General features: G+C 40.7%; 2 protein-coding genes across 4 annotated transcripts; both read right to left on the bottom strand.

Moving 5' to 3' along the window:
* Positions 1-4763: 4763 nt before the first annotated feature.
* LOC113140862 (alpha-2,8-sialyltransferase 8F-like) lies at positions 4764-23037 on the bottom strand. 3 transcript variants are annotated; one of them, XM_026324936.1, is made up of 8 exons: positions 22789-23037; positions 9232-9653; positions 8611-8682; positions 8411-8485; positions 7660-7804; positions 6242-6354; positions 5602-5694; positions 4766-5509 (listed from the first exon to the last, which is right to left on the bottom strand). In XM_026324936.1, exons 2-8 carry the CDS (start codon positions 9318-9320, stop codon positions 5032-5034), a joined length of 1065 nt encoding a protein of 354 aa, XP_026180721.1. In that variant the 5' UTR covers positions 9321-9653; positions 22789-23037; the 3' UTR covers positions 4766-5031. The 3 variants fall into 3 exon arrangements, with proteins under 3 accessions (XP_026180722.1, XP_026180723.1, XP_026180721.1); XM_026324937.1 differs by lacking the exons at positions 9232-9653; positions 22789-23037 and adding an exon at positions 8797-8933 and having other exon boundaries at positions 4764-5509; XM_026324938.1 differs by lacking the exon at positions 22789-23037 and having other exon boundaries at positions 4765-5509; positions 9232-9437.
* Positions 11574-22795, bottom strand: LOC113140861 (alpha-2,8-sialyltransferase 8F-like). Its single transcript, XM_026324935.1, has 7 exons — positions 22367-22795; positions 21634-21705; positions 21434-21508; positions 18145-18289; positions 17389-17501; positions 12517-12609; positions 11574-12432 (listed from the first exon to the last, which is right to left on the bottom strand). The coding sequence occupies exons 1-7, from the start codon at positions 22453-22455 to the stop codon at positions 11955-11957; spliced, it is 1065 nt and encodes a 354-aa protein (XP_026180720.1). The 5' UTR covers positions 22456-22795; the 3' UTR covers positions 11574-11954.
* Positions 23038-23290: the final 253 nt, after the last annotated feature.

Raw genomic sequence — 23290 nt, 5'->3', positions numbered from 1 at the left:
GAAGAGGACTGTGTGTCCTTGGAGTCTTTTTTTTTTTCTATTTTCCATCTAGTTTTCTACAATTGTGTCAGGAAAGTCCAAATCATACTGACAGCAGAATAGGCAACAAAAGTGGAAATGGAAAGTATGTTTCTGGGATTCTCTGAAATAATAATAAAAAAAAAATTTCCCTGGAGACAGTAACCAGTGGGAAAGAGCAGACTGCTGCAGCTGGAGGTACAACGAGGTCACTGCCGACAAGTGGAATCCCAGGAGCAATGTCTGGAATGACGACTGGTGGCAGCTGGCTATTTTCCTTAAAAAGAAACAAACATTCAATTAATGGTCTAATTGGCTGGAATCACCCACACAGGAAGAAAAGTCAGTCATTCAACACATTATCCAATTGTTTACAAGTCTGCTCTGAAAAAATGAAGAAGAGAAATATTACTATGGATTCATGTGTTTGCAAATAGTCCTAAACTATACCAGTATATGATTTCTATGAAAAACAGGGTAATCAAGACAGGAATGCATGTAAAAAGCTGAGAAAAACTACTGCACTTTAACAAAGTATAGTGTTCCAGCCATGAAACTGTGTCCTAAAACTGGGGTGTAATACAGAAAGCAGGTTTAGTAAAACTCAGAGTGGTTTAACTCTGAAATTTCTGTCGCAGAAATGGAGAACACTTAAACTCAAAGTCAGATACAGTGGCAACTTACTCTGTGAAACTAACCTGGCAGGCTTTCTTTAGGAAACTCTGAGTGTCTGTGTAACGTCCCTCATGTTGAGTCTGCAGAAGCTGTCAGACAGGTCTTTTCATTTTCTCATTCATACAGTTCACATCAAAGTGCTGATCAGAGCACATTAATTTTCAGAGGTTTGTGATGGGAGAAGCAGATAAAAATACCAGTTATACACTGGCCAATCATTTATCTCTAAAGGTGTAATTATTTTTATGATCAATCAGTCAGTGTAAGGACAGAGATCTCTCCTCTCGTGTGCAGCGTGCATTCATTCTCAGTCCTGACTAAAATCTACAGGCTGCACATTACATTAGCACTGCATGGATTGTTAATCAGATCACCTCCTGACAGGCCTCAAGACGAGACAGATAAAATAAGACAGAGCATTAGAGACACATTTTGCATGTTGAGAGTTGAAATGTCGAGATTAAAGATATGTATATAAATATATTGTTGAGCACGATTGTAATGATTTGCCTACGTGTTGAAACTGCATTGTGTTTGGAATGAAAGCAACAACATTTTGAAATAAAAGAACTGAATGATGTTTCTTTTCTTTATGTGTCTCATGTATTACATGTTTATACAGTGTTCTTATGTTTTGAGCTGTTACCAGCCATACCTTTTTCACTGATATCACTGACTATGCATAATGTAACTGTGTTTTTCAAACTTACACATTGACTCGAGCAGCTATTTCGTAGCTGTGTTACTTTTCTTTCGAAAAACATCTTCATGTTCATGTAAGAATTTGTGATTTTACTTGTGTGAAGAACAAAGACGTTTTTTCTGTGATTCCGAGCTCCTTCGATGATGCCTTTTTAAAGTCTCTTGAAACCAAGAGGAAAAATGTTTTATTTAGCTTTTTTTAATATTACTGAAGTATTTGAGATGTAAGAAGCATGTGACAAAGGTTTTTTTTTCCGACACAGTTTTTTAAAAATATTCTTTTGTAATAAATTCTTGTTTGTTTGTAGTTGACCTGAAGTATTTGTCACAAAACATAATGCATCCATCTAGTAATGATAATGTTTCAGTTTGTATGCATTTAAAAAGAAATTGTTATAGCAAAAATGGAATTCAATTGATTTAAAGCCTTCTGCTTAGTGGGCAAATGACAAGGTGGATATCAGTCACAACACAATAATATGATCTTGCCGATGCTTTATGAATATTATATTAGAAAACTGTTCTCAGCCTGTTCTCAAAGCTGATAAGTCACACAATGAAGTTATGGGAAAGAGTAGTGGAGGCTAGGCTGAGGTCAGAAGTGAGCATTTGTGAGCAGCAGTATGGTTTCATGCCAAGAAAGAGAACCACAGATGCAATATTTGCTTTGAGAATGCTGATGGAGAAGTACAGAGAAGGCCAGAAGGAGCTGCATTGTGTCTTTGTAGATTTGGAAAAAGCGTATGACAGGGTGCCGAGAGAGGAGCTGTGGTTTTGTATGAGGAAGTCTGGAGTGGCAGAGAAGTATGTTCGAGTGGTGCAGGACATGTATGAGAGCTGTAAGACAGTGGTGAGGTGTGCTGTAGGGCTGACAGAGGAGTTCAAGGTGGAGGTGGGACTGCACCAAGGATCGGCTTTGAGCCCCTTGTTTGCTGTGGTGATGAGCAGGCTGACAGATGACGTTAGACAGGAATCTCTGTGGACCATGATGTTTGCAGATGACAGTGTCATTGTAGTGAGAGCAGGGAGCAGGTGGAGGAATGAAGGTTAGCCACAGTGAAACAGAGTACATGTGTGTAAATGAGAGGGACTCAAGTAGAACGGTGAGGTTACAGGGAGTAGAGGTGAAGAAGGTGGAGGATTTTAAGTACCTAGGGTCAACAGTCCAGAGCAACGGAGAGTGAAGAGACGTGTGCAAGCAGGTTGTAACGGGTTGAGGAAAGTGTCAGGTGTGATGTGTGACAAAAGAGTGTCAGCAAGAATGAAAGGAAAGGTGGACAAGACAGTGATGAGACCAGCAATGTTGTCTGGTTTAGAGACAGTGGCACTGAGAAAAAGACAGGAGGCAGAGCTGGAGGTAGCACAGCTGAAGATGTTGAGGTTCTCTCTGGGAGTGACGAGGATGGATAGGATCAGGAATGAGGACATCAGAGGGACAGCTCATGTTAGATGTTTTGGAGAAAAAGCCAGGGAAGACAGATGGTTTGGACATGTTCAGAGGAGGGACAGTGAATACATTGGGAAAAGGATGCTGAGGTTAGAGCTGCCAGGAAGGAGGCCTAGAGGAAGACCAAAGAGGAGGTTCTTGGATGTAGTGAAGGAGGACATGAGGATAGTTGGTGTGGGTGAGGAGGATATAGAGGATAGGGTTAAATGGAGGCAGATGATTTGCTGTGGCCCTGAAAGGAGCAGCCAGAAGGAAAAGAAGAAGTTCTCAGCCTGTTCTCATTCCCAAGGCCTCTAATACTGATGCTTTGTGAAGTACCTTTTAGTAGTTTTTGTTCCCAAACATAAATAAGCAGCTTATGTTCCTGTCCCTGTCCATTCAGTTCTTATCCTACATTCAACCATGTCTTGTTGGTGCCTAAACATAACGAGGTAGTTTTTGCTACTAAAGCTAACCATATTGTGTCGGAAGTTAAAAACGTAGATTATGTATCTAAATTAAACCACCCAGTTTTTGTTCAGTAACTTCACCACACCTCCTGCCAACTCATACAATAAGGATGCCTTTAGTGTCCATATGAGATGATAAGGGGTACCTACCCAATATTTTCTGGAGTGGAAGTGTTGCAAATCTTGGTTTTTGAGAAACAAGGAAAGATTTTTCACTTCATAAATTTTCATGAAAATCATGTTTGTCTCACTCTGTGTTCTTCTTCCTATAAGGAAAGTGGGTGAAAATGAAGTCCTGCCCTCTCCTACAAATGGCACTTAATAAATGAAAGGCTTAAAATTAACATACATTTCAAATATTATTATATATTATGCCCCTGCCTTTCACCCAAAAAGAGCTGGGATATGCATCAGCATATCTCTGTGACCCTGGTTAGGAATAAGTGAGTACAGATGATGGATAGATAATATAATATGTTGAAGACCTTCAGAAATCAAAAATCTTATTACCAACAAATATTTATAAATTTAGTAATTTACCTCAGAAGGTACCTGCAGCAATTGGTACTACTTTAAAAAGACAAAACACATGCTCTTTTGGCCACACCTTAACTTGAGTGCCATCACTACAAAGCCCAGGGCAAAAATAACAGATTGTAAGCATGGTGTTTAAAATAAAGGGCATAGTGTCATTGACAGGATCACAGGAGGATAGTGGTTAACAGAGAGTTGGTTGAACAAACTCTGATGAGCCAGAACCTAAAACTCAAGAGTTTCTAATCTCAGGGTTAATCAACACAGAGTTCAGGGTTTGTTAAACCTGGTTTCTGGAATACACCCCTGGCCCCATGTGGTGTTTGTAACTGGAAGTACTGCATTCTAGTGACTTAATGGATCAATGCTCTAAATCATGCAAACTGGGGAACTGGAGATGTCTGGGGAAAAACTATAGCCACAAATTTCATACAAAAAACTTTATTTTCTTCAGTAAAATTTCCCCATCTCATGGTGTTTACAAAACAAACCCACATGTCATGACTGGCTGACTATGAATTATCAAGTTTGGATGTCTACATGACAAAAATCACTCTTAAGACTTCATAAGTATCAAAAGGTTAAACCTAGTTTAAGACTTCCCAAAACCCATCCAAGTATTTACGCAAATATTTGTAATAAAAACTAATAAAAAAGTTTGTTAGTAAGAATTTTTATCTTGAAGTGAAAATTTTACAAACATTTTACAAACATCAGTTAAACTGACTGCAGTCAGTTAAATCTGTGGATATTAGCATTTACATCAAATGAAAACTCAGAAACCAATGTTGTGATGAGGGCCAGCTCACTGTGAAACACTCTCATCATAACAACCTCTGTGAGCTTGGACACTCTGGATGTTTTTACGAGTGTTAGAATTCCTCTGGTCTGTGGTGTCTCTGTTCAGTCCTTGGCTCCAAGCCTCATCTTCTACAATTACAATCATTACAAATATTACAATCAGTGTGCTGGTGTTTTCTTTCTTCTTTTTTATTTCCAGCCATACAATCTTAATATCCAAGAAGTATTTTCGTCCAAATACATTCAGTTTGATCAATCATAAAATGGTCAGTAATATTGATTAGCATAAGGCACTAAGGTGTCGACCCTTGTAAGTGTTTCCTGGTGAATCAAAATAATTCCCTCCAGACTCCAACTGGAGCATTTACTGTAATAAATCCAGTTTTGATGTGCTGGGTCTGAGAGCTACAGTTCACCTGCTCCACATTCTCCCAGATGAAGCCTGAGCACTCCCTGACTGTGCAGCCGCATTAAGAGTTCAAACTCAACTGGCATGGCGTGAAATGCCTTGTTTGGCTTTTTGTCATCATAGTAGTGGTTTGTAATGGTATGAAAGTCATGTGGGTGAAAACTGAAGGGCCAGAATCCGTACAGGTGCACGTTGGCACAATGTTCCAGTGCCAGGCTAACCATCATAATGCCTGTGCTGAGCCTCAATTCTTTCAGACCTTGGGAGCGCCAAAAGGCACCCAGACTCTGGAGGTACAAAGGGTTGAAGAAGATAGGCTGGATCCGACTTTGAAAGTCCTCAACGGTGTAGACGACCCGCATGGACAGAGGTGTATTGCGAGCAAAGGAAAAAGCAGGAAGGAGCAGCAGGGAGTTGCCATAGCTGTGAAGACTTTCCATAAATGGTCGTCGATACTTTATTAGAGACTGATACCTGCAAATAAACAGCAGATGTGAAGCAACAAGACAAAAAAAACATTTTAGGATGATATTTGTGATGTTGATATTTGTCGATATTGGTCTCACTTTCCCACGAGGATGCTCGGGTTTGCTGTCACAAGGTTAGTTTTGATGCCCACATGTTCCTTATAACCACCTGCCAAAGGAGGTAGGTTGCACCTGAACAAGCAACAGAGGAAATTCAATTGATTTCAATTTAATTTATTTGTATAGTGTCAAATTACAATGGAATCATAGAAACCCAATAAATCCCTTATGAGCAGCAGTGGAGTGACAGTGGAGAGAAAAATACTCCCTTTAACTGAAGAAACCTCCACCAGAACCGATGGACTGGGGTGAGTGGATAGACGAGAGAGAAAAGAACGGCAACAATAAACAACAATTAAACACTGTGCAGTTTGGTGGGGCCAGTAACAGCACATCAGCAATATACAGCTCCAGGACCAGGACTTACTGGGACATCCTGATAATAATGAGTTACAGTAATCTAGCCTTGAAGAAACAAATGTATGGACTAGTTTTACTGCATCATTTTTAAGCAGGATGTTCCTAATTTCAGTAATATTACACAGATGAAAGTTCTAGAGATGCATATTTGGTCTGAATTATAGGACATATCTTGGTCAAAAATACAGAAATCATTAAATGGAAAAGGACAAGAGATGAGTTCAAAGCTCATTGACTCAGTCCACAGAACACGTCTCACCTGATAACAAACTGTGCTGAATCAATCCTATTCCCACAGCTGCTGTTGATCAGGATCCCTCCATTCCCAACAACGGCACATGTTTCGAATGTTTTATTTGGGAAGGGATACTCCTGGAATAAACAGCAAAGGAAAATGAAGGTTTAAAATGACATTCATGGTCATTATGACATAGGGTGTGGAAAAACAAAGACCCACATTCAGGTTCAGTAGATCCCATTTGTTCCCTCTTCACTCCAGTCCCACTATGTGCGGTTAATGGTTTAATTTTTATAATGTATGAGAAAAGTTATTTACTTCTCTGGTTGATTTGCCCTAAAGTTACAGATTCTCTCTGTAACAAACCTGACCAGCCTGTTTTGAAATAATTGTTCCACAGAAAGAGACTTCAAAACTTATCTTCTTTATATCATACCTTGAATTGTTTGAGACCAGTTAGACCAGGCGCAATTCAGGTCCTTCCAGACAAAAAGATATAGTGTCTGAAAGGGAAGAGCTTGGAGGCAGAATATTTGCTCTTAAATAAAGATTACACTATAACATAGGGCTGAAGAGGTGGCAGCCAGGTTTTCTAGCTCCTAAAGATGTTAACTGCTATTTCACTATATTTAACAGCATTAGAGCATATCACTGAGGACCCGGTTCAAATCTGGGTGCCTACTGCAAATGTGTAGCCATTGTTGCATTTAATAACATCTATTTAACTGGGCCATAGTATGAAAATGCACATCGTCAGTACACAGACAGGCTAATAGTTACATTTGTAAATGAGAGGATTGTTCCCAATTCAATTCATGAAAAAGAGTCCTCATTGTACATCTGTGGTCACTGAACAACTCATATTTTTCATAAAGTGTAACTATCGGTTAGAGTGTGATTGGCTCAAACTGAAACATGACTAAAATTATTGGATGTACTATGACATGAATTGGACAGATACAGTTGTCAGTAATAATATAGGCTTAACAGGTGTCACAGAGAAATGTACAAAGCATTTGGTGCAGATCATATAATCCCAAATTCAAATTGAGGCATCCTTAGGTCCTTCTCAGAACTATATTTCTTGTTTTTCAAAACAAATTGCCATCCATGAAACAGATATTCTCTCTGGTGTACATACAGTCCAGCTGTACCCAATTATTAGCTGATTAGTTTATATTCATTTATTGTTCTTAATCTGATGCCAGTTCAGGGCATCTCTGACCTACGTTTGTAAGCCCCTCTCCAAACATGTTTCCTGTTCTGAAGTTGTGCATATTAAAGAACCCAATGTGTGAGTAGACATATGACTTACAGCAGGAAATGCCACAGCAGAAGAAGTGAAACAATCATTGTGGTAAAACATTTTATGTCAACATACCAAACAGACAGCAAATGTTTCGACAGTATTAAAAATGACAAATAACAAAAAAACAAACCTTTGTAAAAGTTCTGAAAATATCAGGGGTCACCTCGAGAGTCCTCTTCCTTTCACCGTCATACACGATCGTTGATCCCACGGGTGTGTTGCCCTGAGTAATGAAGGCCTTGGAGACTTCATTACATTGGCTGCTCAGCTGAGATCTGGGGAACCAGAAGTACTTTGTTTAAACCTTCGATGCTAGTACAGTTTGTGACAAATGTAAATCACGTGAATGAGACCTTGGAGGAAATATTTTATTTACTAAGTTCACTTTCTTTTAGCTAAAATTGTTATTTCAATAAAGTGAATCATCCCTTATTTCATGAAGTGATATGTTACTGCATTTATTTGAAGGAAATCAGGTTGTCTCACTGAAGTCGCACACAGTGACTTGGGACTTGGCTTGGACTCCAGATTTTAGACTTGTGAACAATCTTTATTTTACTTTTTCAGCTTCTTAGCACATTGACATTAAAGAAATATTATAACACACATGGAATAAACTCAGGTAAATAGTTAAGGTACATCATTTACCTGATTTTATAGCTGGGGAATGTCTTTTTTAATACTGCACAATAATAACCACTGAAAAGTAATGATCCACCAAACATATAATGAATGCTGATACTGTGTGCTCATAGATAAGGGAGAGACAATGGTGCAGTAAATGTCCTGAATTCCTCAGGCATATACAAATACATATACAAATACAAATACAAATACAAATTGAGTCTGCAAGGATATGAACAGATGTTGTCTTTTTTTACCTGAATTGTTGGTAATTGTCCTCTTGCCTCTTCCAGGGTTTTGAGTAATGCTCTAAAACTTTGATGATGACCTCCCTGTGACACACACATCCAATACACAGTCAGTCCAGTATCTCCTGTAGTGTTTACATGACTTGATTTAATGAAGGCAGAAACGAAGAGGTTGCTGAGGGAAAAGATGTGATGGTGCTTGCTCTCACCTGCAGCCTTTACACAGTCCAGGCTGAGGGGCATTTTTCTGATGAGGAGGAAGTTTCTGAGGTTCCACATGACTGTGAAACAAAGACAAACAAGACAGATGAGTGAAAAGCAGAAGCAGGGATTAAACCAATACTTAAAATGGCACTGAGGCTTTATGGCTATGGTACCCATAACTTTCTATTTACAGGGATCTAATGTATTGTGTCCAGAGGTCTGTCACACTAAATAGATGAACAATCATTACAAAGATCCACTCGCTTAGCCCTTTGCTGCTCTGCAAGATTTTACTGAGACCTTTTCCTCTTCATGTGTATAAGTGTTATAATACATGTGGTCTTGTGTTCCTTAAACAGTTCTGTGTTGTCATCTCTTCCTGTTTTTGAGTTTCCACAATTTTGATTGTAGCCAATTGCAATGTGGTATCCTGCCTTAGTCACAGTCCTCACATAGTCTGAAAACTACAGTCCTTGATTAAATGATGAAATATTCAGTGTATACAGTTATATATCCTTTAATTTCAAATGCATAATGCATTATGTCTGAGTGTCCTAATTAAGATCAGTACCAGTTTGTGTGTGTGTGTTTGTTCTACAGTGTCTAGGAAAGGTAGTCACACTTACTAGTTGTTAAGGCTGTGCCAGAAGACACAGGTCAGCAGGCTACCCAGGAGAAGGATGGTGATCATCAAAGAGAAGAGCTGTCCCCTCATACCTTTCTCGTCCTTATACCTTCCACAGACACAGCACCCCTCACCTTCTGTCTCAGCCTGTCTGACTTGCTTCACCTGGCTCCACACAAATACTTCATCTGCTGTCTTACAACCTTTTCACTGGAAGAGGAGCTTCCTGCTTGGGCTCAAACTTTACACATGTAGGCTTTCCCTCGAAAGTGTTAATCTTCAGCCTGTCTGCTTTCTTAGGTTTTCTTCTACCCAATTTTCTCCTCCTCCTCCTTGTCACTCTCTTCCTATCTGTCAGATCATTGTTTCCACGTGTGAGAGAGAATATGCCTCCTCACTTATCAGTCCTGTCATCTTGTCTACCTCTGTCCTCTGTTTTCTGTGCATTGTCTGCTTCGTCTCTCCTCTCTTGCTGCACATATCTGGCTCAGCCCAGACGAAACTGATCTTTTCTTGCTATGCATTTTATTCTGATCTCTGCCGAAGCTCGAGCTCCTGTCTGTTCTCCATGCTCATCCGCTTCCTGCTGACCTCCCCCAACACCCCGACAGACAGAGATCATTTAAAGTATCCCTCAGTGTAGTTACAATCCATTTCTTTCACTAATTTTCAAAATTGTTGCCTCAAATCAAGTCATCATCATATGGTTCCATATGAGTCAAGATTTTCACTTAGTCCTAATTTATACTTTTTATCACATAATTTTTAACATACATTTCAAAAATTGTATTATAATATGGTTAGGACCTTCATAAATAAAAATAATATTATTAAAAACAAGTGCTATCTTTATAAATTTAGTCATTTACCTCTCTTACTACCAGGTAAGACACATGCAGCAATAGCCCCCACTTTAAAAAGATAAAACACTTTTTGTTGGCCACACCTCAACAACTCTAGTGGCATCGCTACAAAGCGTAGGATGTCCACTTTGCAGGAAATTTTGGGAACTTTACAGTAATATTTAAGTGTATTTGAACTGAGATGTTAATGTATTTTTTTGTTCATAAATTTTTCACTACACAGGACGTTAGGACACTAACAGATTGTAAGCATGGTGTTTAAAATAAAGGGCATAGTGTCATTGACAGGATCACAGGAGGATAGTGGTTAACAGAGAGTTGGTTGAACAAACTCTGATGAGCCAGAACCTAAAACTCAAGAGTTTCTAATCTCAGGGTTAATCAACACAGAGTTCAGGGTTTGTTAAACCTGGTTTCTGGAATACACCCCTGGCCCCATGTGGTGTTTGTAACTGGAAGTACTGCATTCTAGTGACTTAATGGCTCAATGCTCTAAATCATGCAAACTGGGGAACTGGAGATGTCTGGGGAAAAACTATAGCCACAAATTTCATACAAAAAACTTTATTTTCTTCAGTAAAATTTCCCCATCTCATGGTGTTTACAAAACAAACCCACATGTCATGACTGGCTGACTATGAATTATCAAGTTTGGATGTCTACATGACAAAAATCACTGTTAAGACTTCATAAGTATCAAAAGGTTAAACCTAGTTTAAGACTTCCCAAAACCCATCCAAGTATTTACGCAAACATTTCTACCAAAAGCTCATCAAAATGTTACAGTTCTCACCCAAAGTGCAAAATTGACAAACATTCTTTCACCTTACACTGCAATCAGTTAAATCTGTGGATATTAGCATTTACATCAAATGCCCCGTTGTGATGAGGGCCAGCTCACTGTGAAACACTCTCATCATAACAACCTCTGTGAGCTTGGACACTCTGGATGTTTTTACGAGTGTTAGAATTCCTCTGGTCTGTGGTGTCTCTGTTCAGTCCTTGGCTCCAAGCCTCAGTGAGGGTGCTCTGATAACCACAGCCCACAGAGGACGGTCATTATGGTGTGTACTTCACACTACAGGGACATGACCCCTTATCTCATGGCTCTAACACATACAGCAGTGTCAGTGACAGGAAATAAATACAAAAGTCACTAGCATGTAGAGTTAGAGTTAGAGAACATGAGAGTTAACATTTGTATAATTAAAGGGTGGGAGTACCTACATCGCTTATCCAATTATTTCACATGGTTAATTGTGGCAGCATGGTGGCTGAGTGGTTAGCACTGTTACCTCACACCAAGAAGGTTGTGGGTGGAGTTTGCATGTTCTCCCCATGCTTGTGTGGGTTTTCTCCAGGTACTCTGGTTTCCTCCCACAGTCCAAAAACATGTATGTCAGGTTGATTGGTGACTCTAAATTGCTCATAGGAGTGAGTGTGAGTGTGTGAGGTTGTTTGTCTCTATGTGGCCCTGTGATGGACTGGTGACCTGTCCAGGGTGTACCCCTGCCTTTCACCCAAAGAGAGCTGGGATAGGCTCCAGCAGATCCCCGTGACCCTGGCTTTCAGGAAAAAGCAGGTATAGAAAATGGATGGATGGTTAATTGTGTGACATTACAATCAGTGTGCTGGTGTTTTTCATTTTTTTCCAGCCATACAATCTTAATATCAAAGAGGTATTTTCTTCCAAATACATTCAGTTTGATCAATCATAAAATGGTCAGTAATATTGATTAGCATAAGGCACTAAGGTGTCGACCCTTGTAAGTGTTTCCTGGTGAATCAAAATAATTCCCTCCAGACTCCAACTGGAGCATTTACTGTAATAAATCCAGTTTTGATGTGCTGGGTCTGAGAGCTACAGTTCACCTGCTCCACATTCTCCCAGATGAAGCCTGAGCACTCCTAGACTGTGCAGCCGCATTAAGAGTTCAAACTCAACTGGCATGGCGTGAAATGCCTTGTTTGGCTTTTTGTCATCATAGTAGTGGTTTGTAATGGTATGAAAGTCATGTGGGTGAAAACTGAAGGGCCAGAATCCGTACAGGTGCACGTTGGCACAATGTTCCAGTGCCAGGCTAACCATCATAATGCCTGTGCTGAGCCGCAATTCTTTCAGACCTTGGGAGCGCCAAAAGGCACCCAGACTCTGGAGGTACAAAGGGTTGAAGAAGATAGGCTGGATCCGACTTTGAAAGTCCTCAACGGTGTAGACGACCCGCATGGACAGAGGTGTATTGCGAGCAAAGGAAAAAGCAGGAAGGAGCAGCAGGGAGTTGCCATAGCTGTGAAGACTTTCCATAAATGGTCGTCGATACTTTATTAGAGCCTGATACCTGCAAATAAACAGCAGATGTGAAGCAACAAGACAAAAAAAAACATTTTAGGATAGTGGTGTTATTTATCTATGATGTTCTTACTTTTCGATGAGGATACTTGGGTTTGCTGTCACAAGGTTAGTTTTGATGCCCACATGTTCCTTATAACCACCTGCCAAAGGAGGTAGGTTGCACCTGAACAAGCAACAGAGGAAATTAAATTGATTTCAATTCAATTTATTTGTATAGTGTCAAATCACAATAAAATCACCTAAAGGCATTTTACATAGAAAACCAACAAATATTGGGGGTTGGAGATGGGAGAGAATGGAGAGAGGAGAGGAGCTCGGTGCATGATGTGAAGTCCCCCAATAGTCTAGGCCTATAGCAGCATAATGAAGAGATGAACCATCTCCCTGGGTCACCTGGTCCAGCCCTAACTATAAGCTTTGTCAAAACGGAAAGTCTGAAGTCTAACCTTAAAAGTACAGAGAGTGCCTGCCTCCTGAACCCAGGCTGGGAGCTGGTTCCACAGGAGAGGAGCTTGGTAGTTAAAGGCTCTGCCTCCTGTTCTACTTTTGGAAACTCTGGAAACCACAAGTAGACCTGCACTCTGAGAGCGAAGTGCTCTATCGGGATAATATGGTACTATGAGGTGTTTAAGGTATGAAGGAGCTTGATCACGAATGGATTTGTATGTGAGGAGAAGGATTTTAAATTCTATTCTGGATTTCGTAGGGAGCCAATGAAGAGAAGCTATTATAGGAGAAATATGATCAGGACTCAGGCTTTTTATGGACTTACTGGGGCATCCTGATAATAATGTGTTACAGTAATCTAGCCTTGAAGAAACAAATGCATGGGCTTGTTTTTCTGCATCATTTTTAAGCAGGATGTTCCTAATTTCAGTAATATTACACAGGTGAAAGTTCTAAAGATGCATATTTGGTGTGAATTATAGGACATATCTTGGTCAAAAATACAGAAATCATTAAATGGAAAAGGACAAGAGATGAGTTCAAAGCTCATTGACTCAGTCCACAGAACACACGTGTTACAACTTGGCTCAGGGTTGTAACAAGGATAGGAGTCCACACACAGAAGATTATAGTTTTTAAATGCATTTATTCTAACTTATAATAAATTAGTGTGAGATCAATAGTGGAATAAGTGTATGCATGAGAGTAGCGTGTTATTGTATTGGTTAAGTGGCTGCAAACAAAACACTACCAAATGAAAAACATGGTGCATGGTTGGCTTCCAGAGAAGAGAGAGAGATATGCAGCTGTGAAACCAGGGCTTTTATAGCCTTAGCCCCCTCCCCTCTGTCTCCCAGGTGAAACCAGTTCAGCTGACGACCCTCCCAGACTCCTGCTGGAGAAAGCACAGACAAGAATACACACCATGCCAAAAAGGGTGGGTCCGTCACACCCTGGTGTCCCGCTACTCTCATGCATACACTTATTACACTATTGATCTCACACTAAATCTTTACAATGTGTCTTGAACGGTAAAGCCCAAGAAGCTTTTTCTGCATTGAGTGTGACTGAAAATTATCAGTCAGTAAAGATAGCGGTACTAAAAGCTTATGAGTTGGTGCCAGAGGTTTACTGGCAAAATTTCAGACATTGTAAAAGACAAGAAACACAAACATATGTTGAATTTGCCAGAGAATTATCAATTCTTTTTAATCACTGGCAAGTGGCATCTGAAGTGAACTCATTTTGCTGGAACAGTTCAACTCAACACTTCCCGAACAAATTACAACCTACTTGAATGAACGAAAAATAAAAGCTGTATCTGAAGCTGCGGTGTTAGCAGATGAGTATGATTTAACTAACTTCTGACTGGAGGCGTAAAGATATTGGGTCATTCTGTGATGAACCAGGACTCAAACCTGGTGGGGACCCTTGTGGGGAGCACAAACAGAGTGCCAGGAAACATCCTGCATGATTCAGGCGGTTGTGTTAAAGTTCGGAGTACGACATTAAATGTGTTGACTGTTCCTTTGCATAAGGTTTCTCTGTCTTCAGACTTGGTGCAGGGTGATGTGGCACTTGGAGTCTGTGCCAGCCTACCTGTAGAAGGAATTCAGGTTATTTTAGGAAATGATTTAGAGGGTGCTAAAATATGGGGAAGTACACAAACTGAGTTTAGCTCATCACCTGTAACTACTGATCTTTAAAGCAGGGAACAGGCTCAGTTACAGGTTCTTCCTGCATGTGTAGTTACCCGGGCCCAAAATTATGGGAACTTAAACTCTAATATGGTTAAGAACGATAAAGAAGAAATTAAACGAGTGTGTTTTCCATTATCTGACTTCTCCTTGTCTTTTACATGCAGTGATTTGGTAAAGGAGCAAGAAAGGGGACCCTTCTCTTCAGGAATTTTTCCAGCAGGTTTGCTCAGCGGATGAGTTGGACAATGCTATACATGGGTATTTCCTACAGGGGGACCTATTGTTAAGAAAATGGGTTCCACAAGGTAACAGATTTGTGGGGGAGGCCATTTTTCAGGGGTTCAGGTTGTGGTGCCCAAGAAGCTGAGGGAAGAAGTTTTGCAGACCGCTCATGACGCTGTTTCTGGACACCTAGGTGTTCAGAAAACATATGACAGAGTTCTGAAATATTTCTATTGGCCTAGGCTTAAAAAAGATATATCTGCCTACATTAAAACCTGTCACACCTGTCAGATTATTGGCAAGCCTAATCAATCAATAAAGCCCTCACCATTATGTCCTGCGCCTGCAGTGGGTCAGCCATTTGAGCACTTGCTCATTGATTGTGTAGGTCCACTGCCTAGATCTAAAGCCAGTAGTATGTGCTAACTGTAATGTGTATAAATACACATTATCCTGCTGCTTACCCTCTACATAAGCAGTAATAGAATGGTTTGTTTGCCTGATAAGATCATAATTAAATATTAAATTAATTATAAAAGGGGGCATGGTCAAAATAATGGTTTGTTTTTTTTCCTCCATATTTAATTATAAAAGTGGGCATGATCAAAATAATGTTTGTTTATTTTAAAGTAGGTCAGGGCGTAGTAATGGTTTGTTTCCTAAGATAACAGAATGGTTCGTTTTTAGATAAGAAGTGACTTCTTCAACCAAATTTGATCAAATTGGTTTCATTTGTTCATAGTGTTTAAAGCCTGTGGTGTGTTAGCTCTGTGATGGACTAACTCTGCTTTTTGCCAGTACATGCTGGGATATGTGCAAGTAATTTTATCGCCATGTGTTGCGTGTTTCAGTTGTATGCAGGCCGAGATCTGTCAGTTTTAGAGTATGGCCACTATAGCTTTTCATTAATACACACCTGTTGGGGAGTTAAAGCTAAAATTAATGCAGTAAGTGATAATAGCATTGCATGAGGACATACACTGAGGTATATTTAAAAGGTTTAGATTTGGCTAAGCACCTCCACTAGAAAAAGGATTAAAAAAATTTGTCATTGATTTTTTTTTTAGGGAAAACTGAGAGGCACAGATGTTTGCGCCTGTGCTGGAAACCAGGCTAAAGACTTGCCCAGAGAGAATCTGGGATAGGGGGCAGGCAGTGGAAAAGAGTGAACAGTGTAAAGTGTAAATGTATGTAGAGCACAAAAGACATACAGAAACATACACAGTCTGAAACCAGATTACATTTACTATGTTTTAAAAGCATTTTAAATGCCATACACTAACCCTCAACTTTGTATTAGTCAGCTAATTATTGCAGCTCTAAAGTAGTTTATTGAAACTCACACATTCACAGTAAAAAAATGTTTTTGTATTTTTCAGTCCTAAAAATAATTCATAGGAATATTATTAATCAGTTCATGTGGTATCTATTATACGTCATGATCTTCCTGGACAGTAGTAGTGACATTGTTTGCTACTAGTCTGATGCTGCTGACTGAAACTCCCCAAAAAAACTTCTAACCCTCTTCTAATTCTAATCCATTGACACAAACATCAGGCTTTTACATATAGTAATGTGAAGCCTCGATGGGAAGAGGGGTTGCCATGGCTTCTGTTGTCCGCAAAGGAAGTAACACAAGAAAGTACAGGTTTTAGTCCTAACAGTCTTGTGTTTGGTCACACTGTACGTGGTCCATTAGCTGTTCTGCAAAATGACTGGAAGGAATCTCCACCTCCAACCAATTTAATTGATTGTGTAAATGGTTTCCGGAGACAGCTGTATGAAGCAGGCAAAGTAGCACAAGCCAATTTAGGAAAATCCCAGGAAAACATGAATAAACAGTTTGATTGCAGTGCAGAAAAACGTGTTTGTACTCCTGGTGACCAGGTATTGGCACTTCTACCTCTGGTGGGTTCTCCCTTCCAGGCTCGGGTTGGCCGGCCCTTACACCTTTCTGCAACAGATTTCTGAACAAAACTATATGATTTCTATTCCTGATCGTAGAAAGAAATCACAGCTCTGTCATGTGAACCTGTTGAAGGCGTACTATTTACGTTCTTCAGAGTCTCTCACAAACAGGGTTCAAGGCAGCTGCAGTAGCATCAGCAGTGGGAGATTTTCCACCTGAGGTGGATTTTGTAGGAGAAAAAGAGATTTAGGCTCCTGATGACTGCATTCTGCAGGGTCGTCTTAAAAATTCTGAATCTCTTACTTACGTCTTGTTGGGTCATCTGTCTGACTTCAGGAAAATGCAATTGAGTGACTTGATCTAGTCTTTTCCTGTTTTGTTTTCAGACAAGCCTACTCATACCCATCTTATTGAACATGACATTGACGTAGGTGATGCTGATCCAATTCGACAACGGTTCTATCGTATTTCACCCGAGAAGTGTGAAAAGTTGGAATCAGATGTGGGGTATATGCTACAACATAACATTGCGATCCCTTCAAATTCAGGTTGGGCCTCACCATGTTTGTTAGTTAAGAAACCAGTTCAGCTGACGACACACCCAGACTCCTGCTGGAGAAAGCACAGCAAGCCAGAAAGGGTGGCTCCGTCACACACGCCTCACCTGATAACAAACTGTGCTGAATCAATCCTATTCCCACAGCTGCTGTTGATCAGGATCCCTCCATTCCCAACAACGGCACATGCGTCGAATGTTTTATTTGGGAAGGGATACTCCTGGAATAAACAGCAAAGGAAAATGAAGGTTTAAAATGACATTCATGGTCATTATGACATAGGGTGTGGAAAAACAAAGACCCACATTCAGGTTCAGTAGATCCCATTTGTTCCCTCTTCACTCCAGTCCCACTATGTGCGGTTAATGGTTTAATTTTTATAATGTATGAGAAAAGTTATTTACTTCTCGGGTTGATTTGCCCTAAAGTTACAGATTCTCTCTGTAACAAACCTGACCAGCCTGTTTTGACATAACTGTTCCACAGAAAGAGACTTCAAAACTTATCTTCTTTATATCATACCTTGAATTGTTTGAGACCAGTTAGACCAGGTGCAATTCAGGTCATCCAGACAAAAGAGAACAAAGATATAGTGTCTGAAAGGGAAGAGCTTGGAGGCAGAATTAAATAAAGATTACTCTATAACATGGGGCTGGACAGGTGGCAGCCAGGTTTTCTAGCTCCTAAAGATGTTAAACATGTTTCCTGTTCTGAAGTTGTGCATATTAAAGAACCCAATGTGTGAGTAGACACGTGACTTACAGCAGGAAATGCAACAGCAGAAGAAGTGAAACAATCATTGTGGTAAAACATTTTATGTCAACATACCAAACAGACAGCAAACAACATGACAAACAACAAACCTTTATAAAAGTTCTGAAAATATCAGGGGTCACTTCGAGAGTCCTCTTCCTTTCACCGTCATACACGATCTTTGATCCCACGGGTGTGTTGCCCTGAGTAATGAAGGCCTTGGTGTCACCATGGCACTGGCTGCGCAGCTGAGATCTGGGGAACCAGAAGTTGAGCTGTGTGAACTACCAGTTTAGGTAATAAGTTAAAAGTTTATTTTTTCATAAGGACTCTATAAAAACATCCATGAAAGTGACAAGTGTTGGGTCCATTCACTGACATCCCTCAGTTTTACCATCACTCATGTCACCCTAGCATTTCTTATATTTAAACCACGTAGCAGCAAAATCTGCATGAATGTTCGTCTGCTTTAACATTTTTATGTTTCCTTCTCCTCTTGTGTCTTTAGTTCTTCTTTCTTTTTAAACCTTGGATGTTAGTACAGTTTGTGACAAACGTAACTCAGGTGAACGAGACCTTGACTTATCTCTGGACGTGTCCTAAAGTCAAAGACATTGTGGATTAATTCTTATATTTACTCGATTTACTTTATTTACTATTTTATTTACTTTAGAGGACAAGGGCAGAGCAGAGGACCAAGTGGGGGAAGTTGAAAAAGGAAGAGTGCTGTGTGGCTTTCAGGGAGGAGCTGAAACAGGCTCTGGGAGGTCAGGAGGTTCTCCCAGATGACTGGACAGCTACAGCTAAAGTGATCAGGGAGACAGGTAGGAGGGTACTTGGTGTGTCATCAGATAAGGAGACTTGGTGGTGGAATGAGGAAGTTCAGGAGTGTGTTAAGAGGAAAAGTTTAGCTAAGAAGAAGTGGGACACTGAGAGGACACGAGAACAGACAGGAGTACAGGGAGATGCAGTGTAAGGTGAAGGTAGAGGTGGCAAAGGCCAAACAAAGAGCGTATGAGGATTTGTATTATAGGTTGGACACTAAGGAGGGAGAAGTAGATTTGTACATGTTGGCGAGGCAGAGAGACAGAGATGAGAAGGATGTGCAGCAGGTTAGGGTGATCAAGGACAGGGATGGAAATGTGTTGACAGGTGGCACAAGTGTGATGGAAAGATGGAAGGAATACTTTGAACAGTTGATGAATGAGGAAAATGTTAGAGAGCACAGAGTAGAAGAGGTGACTGTTGTGGAGCAGGAAGTAGCAAAGATCAGTAAGGATGAAGTGAGGAAGGCACTGAAGAGGATGAAGAGTGGAAAGGCAGTTGGTCCTGACGACATACCTGTGGAGGTATGGAAGTGTTTACGAGAGGTGGCAGTAGAGTTTTTGACTGGGTTACTTAACAAGATCTTGTAGAGTGAGAGGATGCCTGAGGAATGGAGGAGAAGTGTACTGGTGCCCATCTTTAAGAACAAGGGAGACGTGCAGAGTTGTAGAAACTACAGAGGAATAGAGCTGATGAGTCACACAATGAAGTTATGGGAAAGAGTAGTGGGGGCAAGGCTGAGGTCAGAAGTGAGCATTTGTGAGCAGCAGTATGGTTTCATGCCAAGAAAGAGAACCACCGATGCAATATTTGCTTTGAGAATGCTGATGGAGAAGTACAGAGAAGGCCAGAAGGAGCTGCATTGTGTCTTTATAGATTTGGAAAAAGCGTATGACAGGGTGCCGAGAGAGGAGCTGTGGTTTTGTATGAGGAAGTCTGGAGTGGCAGAGAAGTATGTTCGAGTGGTGCAGGACATGTATGAGAGCTGTAAGACAGTGGTGAGGTGTGTTGTAGGGCTGACAGAGGAGTTCAAGGTGGAGGTGGGACTGCACCAAGGATCAGCTTTGAGCCCCTTGTTTGCTGTGGTGATGGGCAGGCTGACAGATGAGGTTAGACAGGAATCTCCATGGACCATGATGTTTGCAGATGACAGTGTCATTGTAGTGAGAGCAGGGAGCAGGTGGAGGAAAATCTAGAGAGGTGGAGGTTTGCTCTGGAAAGGAGAGGAATGAAGCTTAGCTGCAGTAAAACAGAGTACATGTATGTAAATGAGAGGGACTCAAGTAGAACGGTGAGGTGAGACAGTGGCACTGAGAAAAAGACAGGAGGCAGAGCTGGAGGTAGCAGAGCTGAAGATGTTGCGGTTCTCTCTGGGAGCGACGAAGATGGATAGGATCAGGAATGAGGACATCAGAGGGACAGCTGTGGGGGTTTTCCAAGATGTCAAGGGGTGACTTGAATGTTTTCTTGACCCTTTGATGGTATGTGGTTCTGTCTGTTTTATTTGGTTACTGTTTTATGGTTATAGAGGGTTGTAAATTACTGCCCACAATTTGGTTAGTTCTGGTAGAGGCCTGGGGATAGAGGACACCTGAAGAAACAAGTAGGGTGGCTTCAGATTAGTTTACAGTACTGTATATAAACCTGGTGTTGTAACACAGAGTCAGAGGATTTCTGCAAGGATGTCCTCTCCGGGCCCGTGATTAAACCTAAGATGATTCATCACACTTGTGGTTGTTTCTGAGAATTAGCAACTCTCAAACTTAAAGAAATTTCCACAACACAGCTCATGTTAGATGTTTTGGAGAAAAAGCCAGGGAAGCCAGATTGAGATGGTTTGGACATGTTCAGAGGAGGGACAGTGAATACATTGGTAAAAGGATGCTGAGGTTAGAGCTGGGTGAGGAGGATACAGAGGATAGGGTTAAATGGGGGCAGATGATTCGCTGTGGCGACCCCTGAAGGGAGCAGCCGAAAGGAAAAGAAGAAGGACTTGGGACTTGACTTGGACTCCAGATTTTAGACTTGTGAACAATCTTTATTTTACTTTTTCAGCTTCTTAGCACATTAACATTAAAGAAATATTATAACACGTAGAATAAACTCAGGTAAACAGTTAAAGTACATAATTTTCCTGATTTTATAGCTGGGTAATGTGTTTTTTAATACTGCACAGTAATAACCAGTGAATAGTAATGATCCACCAAACATATAATGAGCTCTAATAATACTGTGTGATCATAGATAAGGGAGAGACAATGGTGCAGTAAATGTTTTGAACTCCTTATGTATGTTAGAGTACTTTGAACTCTGAATGGAAGATAACATAAATTAGATGATACAGACTCATTTCAACCATAAATGACCTGGAACTTGAACTTTGTCTCAAAGACGTGAGACAAAAATAAAAAAATAATTTTCTCTGAGTAGTGTAATGCTCATTTAGGCTCCCCTCTTGACTACGGCTTATGTACCATTTATTTGAAATTTCTTGATCTTTTAAACCATATTCTTCAACTGTGATAAAGTAAAGACAGGTCCATGTAAAGATATGAACAGATGTCTTTTTCTTACCTGAATTTTTGGTAATTGTCCTCTTGCCTCTTCCAGGGTTTTGAGTAATGCTCTAAAACTTTGATGATGACCTCCCTGTGACACACACATCCAAAACACAGTCAGTCCAGTATCTCCTGTAGTGTTTACATGACTTGATTTAATGAAGGCAGAAATGAAGAGGTTGCTGAGGGAAAAGATGTGATGGTGCTTGCTCTCACCTGCAGCCTTTACACAGTCCAGGGTGAGGGGCATTTTTCTGATGAGGAGGAAGTTTCTGAGGTTCCACATGACTGTGAAACAAAGACAAACAAGACAGATGAGTTAAAACTAACAAGATTTTACTGAGACCTTTTCCTCTTCATGTGTATAAGTGTTATAATACATGTGGTCTTGTGTTCCTTAAACAGTTCTATATTGTTGTCTCTTCCTGTTTTTGAGTTTCCACAGTTTTGATTGTAGCCAATTGTAATGGGTATCCTGCCTTAGTCACAGTCCTCACATAGTCCTAAACACTGATGTGTGCCCCTGCGGGATTCAAAACCACAAATCTTGACAGATTTTAAATGATCAGGCTGTAACCAAGCTGTGGCTGTTCATATGAAGTTTGATCAACTTCTCATATTTCACTTTCCGTGGTTTTGATTTGAGTATTTCTGCTACACACTAGCTGCTTTTGATTTTAAGTTGATTTTGATTTTCCTAACATGTTGGAATATAATGGAAAAAGTTAGAAAATAAACAACTCTTTTTTTTAAGTGTTTGTTTTTTCAAGTGAGAAAAAAATGTGCATTTCTTCTGCTGGTCTGGTCAAATCCCAAGATGGCTCTTAATCTGTTACACTCCGGTCACGATCTGCACCTAAATACAAAGTCCACCCCAACTGTACTGGAAAATCTGTGTGTGTGTGTGTGTGTTTGTTCTACAGTGTCTAGGAAAGGTAGTCACACTTACTAGTTGTTAAGGCTGTGCCAGAAGACACAGGTCAGCAGGCTACCCAGGAGAAGGATGGTGATCATCAAAGAGAAGAGCTGTCCCCTCATACCTTTCTCGTCCTTATACCTTCCACAGACACAGCACCCCTCACCTTCTGTCTCAGCCTGTCTGACTTGCTTCACCTGGCTCCACACAAATACTTCATCTGCTGTCTTACAACCTTTTCACTGGAAGAGGAGCTTCCTGCTTGGGCTCAAACTTTACACATGTAGGCTTTCCCTCGAAAGTGTTAATCTTCAGCCTGTCTGCTTTCTTAGGTTTTCTTCCACCCAATTTTCTCCTCCTCCTCCTTGTCACTCTCTTCCTATCTGTCAGATCATTGTTTCCACGTGTGAGAGAGAATATGCCTCCTCACTTATCAGTCCTGTCATCTTGTCTACCTCTTGTCCAGACAAGTCCTCTGTTTTCTCTGCATCGTCTTTGTCTCTCCTCTCTTGCTGAGCGTATCCGGCTCAGCCCAGACGAAACTGATCTTTTCTTGCTATGCATTTTACTCTGATCTCTGCCGGGTCTCTTCGGTCCATCCTTCTTCTCCCCTCTTTTTTTCCCCTCGTGTTCACAAACTTTCAGTCCTACTTCGCATCGTTACCCGAACACTAGATAGAACTCCTTTCTGTCCTGCGCCCCAGCCTTCCCTATGAACTGTCCCCTCCCTCCCAAGCTAACCTCCGCCCACCCCCCGTTAGACACTCTCCAGTCTGGACGCCAACCAGGCAGTAACATGAGCCCAGCTCTGAATTAGCCCCATACTTTTTGCCTCTTGGCCACAGCGCACGTCTTTCTATGGCTGTGTGACACGTTGTTCCCATTCTTGTGAGAACATTTTGGCTGGTCCTCACGACATCAAATGTTTTTTGTTTTTTTTAGGGTGAAGACTTTGCC

This window comes from Mastacembelus armatus, chromosome 8 (genome assembly GCF_900324485.2).
Source record: "Mastacembelus armatus chromosome 8, fMasArm1.2, whole genome shotgun sequence".
In the NCBI taxonomy this organism is placed as follows: domain Eukaryota; kingdom Metazoa; phylum Chordata; class Actinopteri; order Synbranchiformes; family Mastacembelidae; genus Mastacembelus; species Mastacembelus armatus.
The sequence above is the reverse complement of the archived record's forward strand: the minus strand, read 5'-3'. Positions and strand labels throughout refer to the sequence as shown.

Bases quoted from the DNA above. Each gene is read 5' to 3' on its own strand.
- LOC113140862 (XM_026324936.1), bottom strand. From the start codon at position 9,320: ATGAGGGGACAGCTCTTCTCTTTGATGATCACCATCCTTCTCCTGGGT. The intron at 8,486-8,610 runs GTGAGAGCAAGC...TGTGTGTCACAG, and splicing joins GGACTGTGTAAAGGCTGCAG to GGAGGTCATCATCAAAGTTT. The intron at 5,510-5,601 runs GTGAGACCAATA...GTTTATTTGCAG, and splicing joins CCGAGCATCCTCGTGGGAAA to GTATCAGTCTCTAATAAAGT.
- LOC113140861 (XM_026324935.1), bottom strand. From the start codon at position 22,455: ATGAGGGGACAGCTCTTCTCTTTGATGATCACCATCCTTCTCCTGGGT. The intron at 21,706-22,366 runs GTAAGTGTGACT...TTTGTTTCACAG, and splicing joins TGGCACAGCCTTAACAACTA to TCATGTGGAACCTCAGAAAC. The intron at 17,502-18,144 runs GTTTGTTGTTTG...TGTTTATTCCAG, and splicing joins TTTTCAGAACTTTTATAAAG to GAGTATCCCTTCCCAAATAA.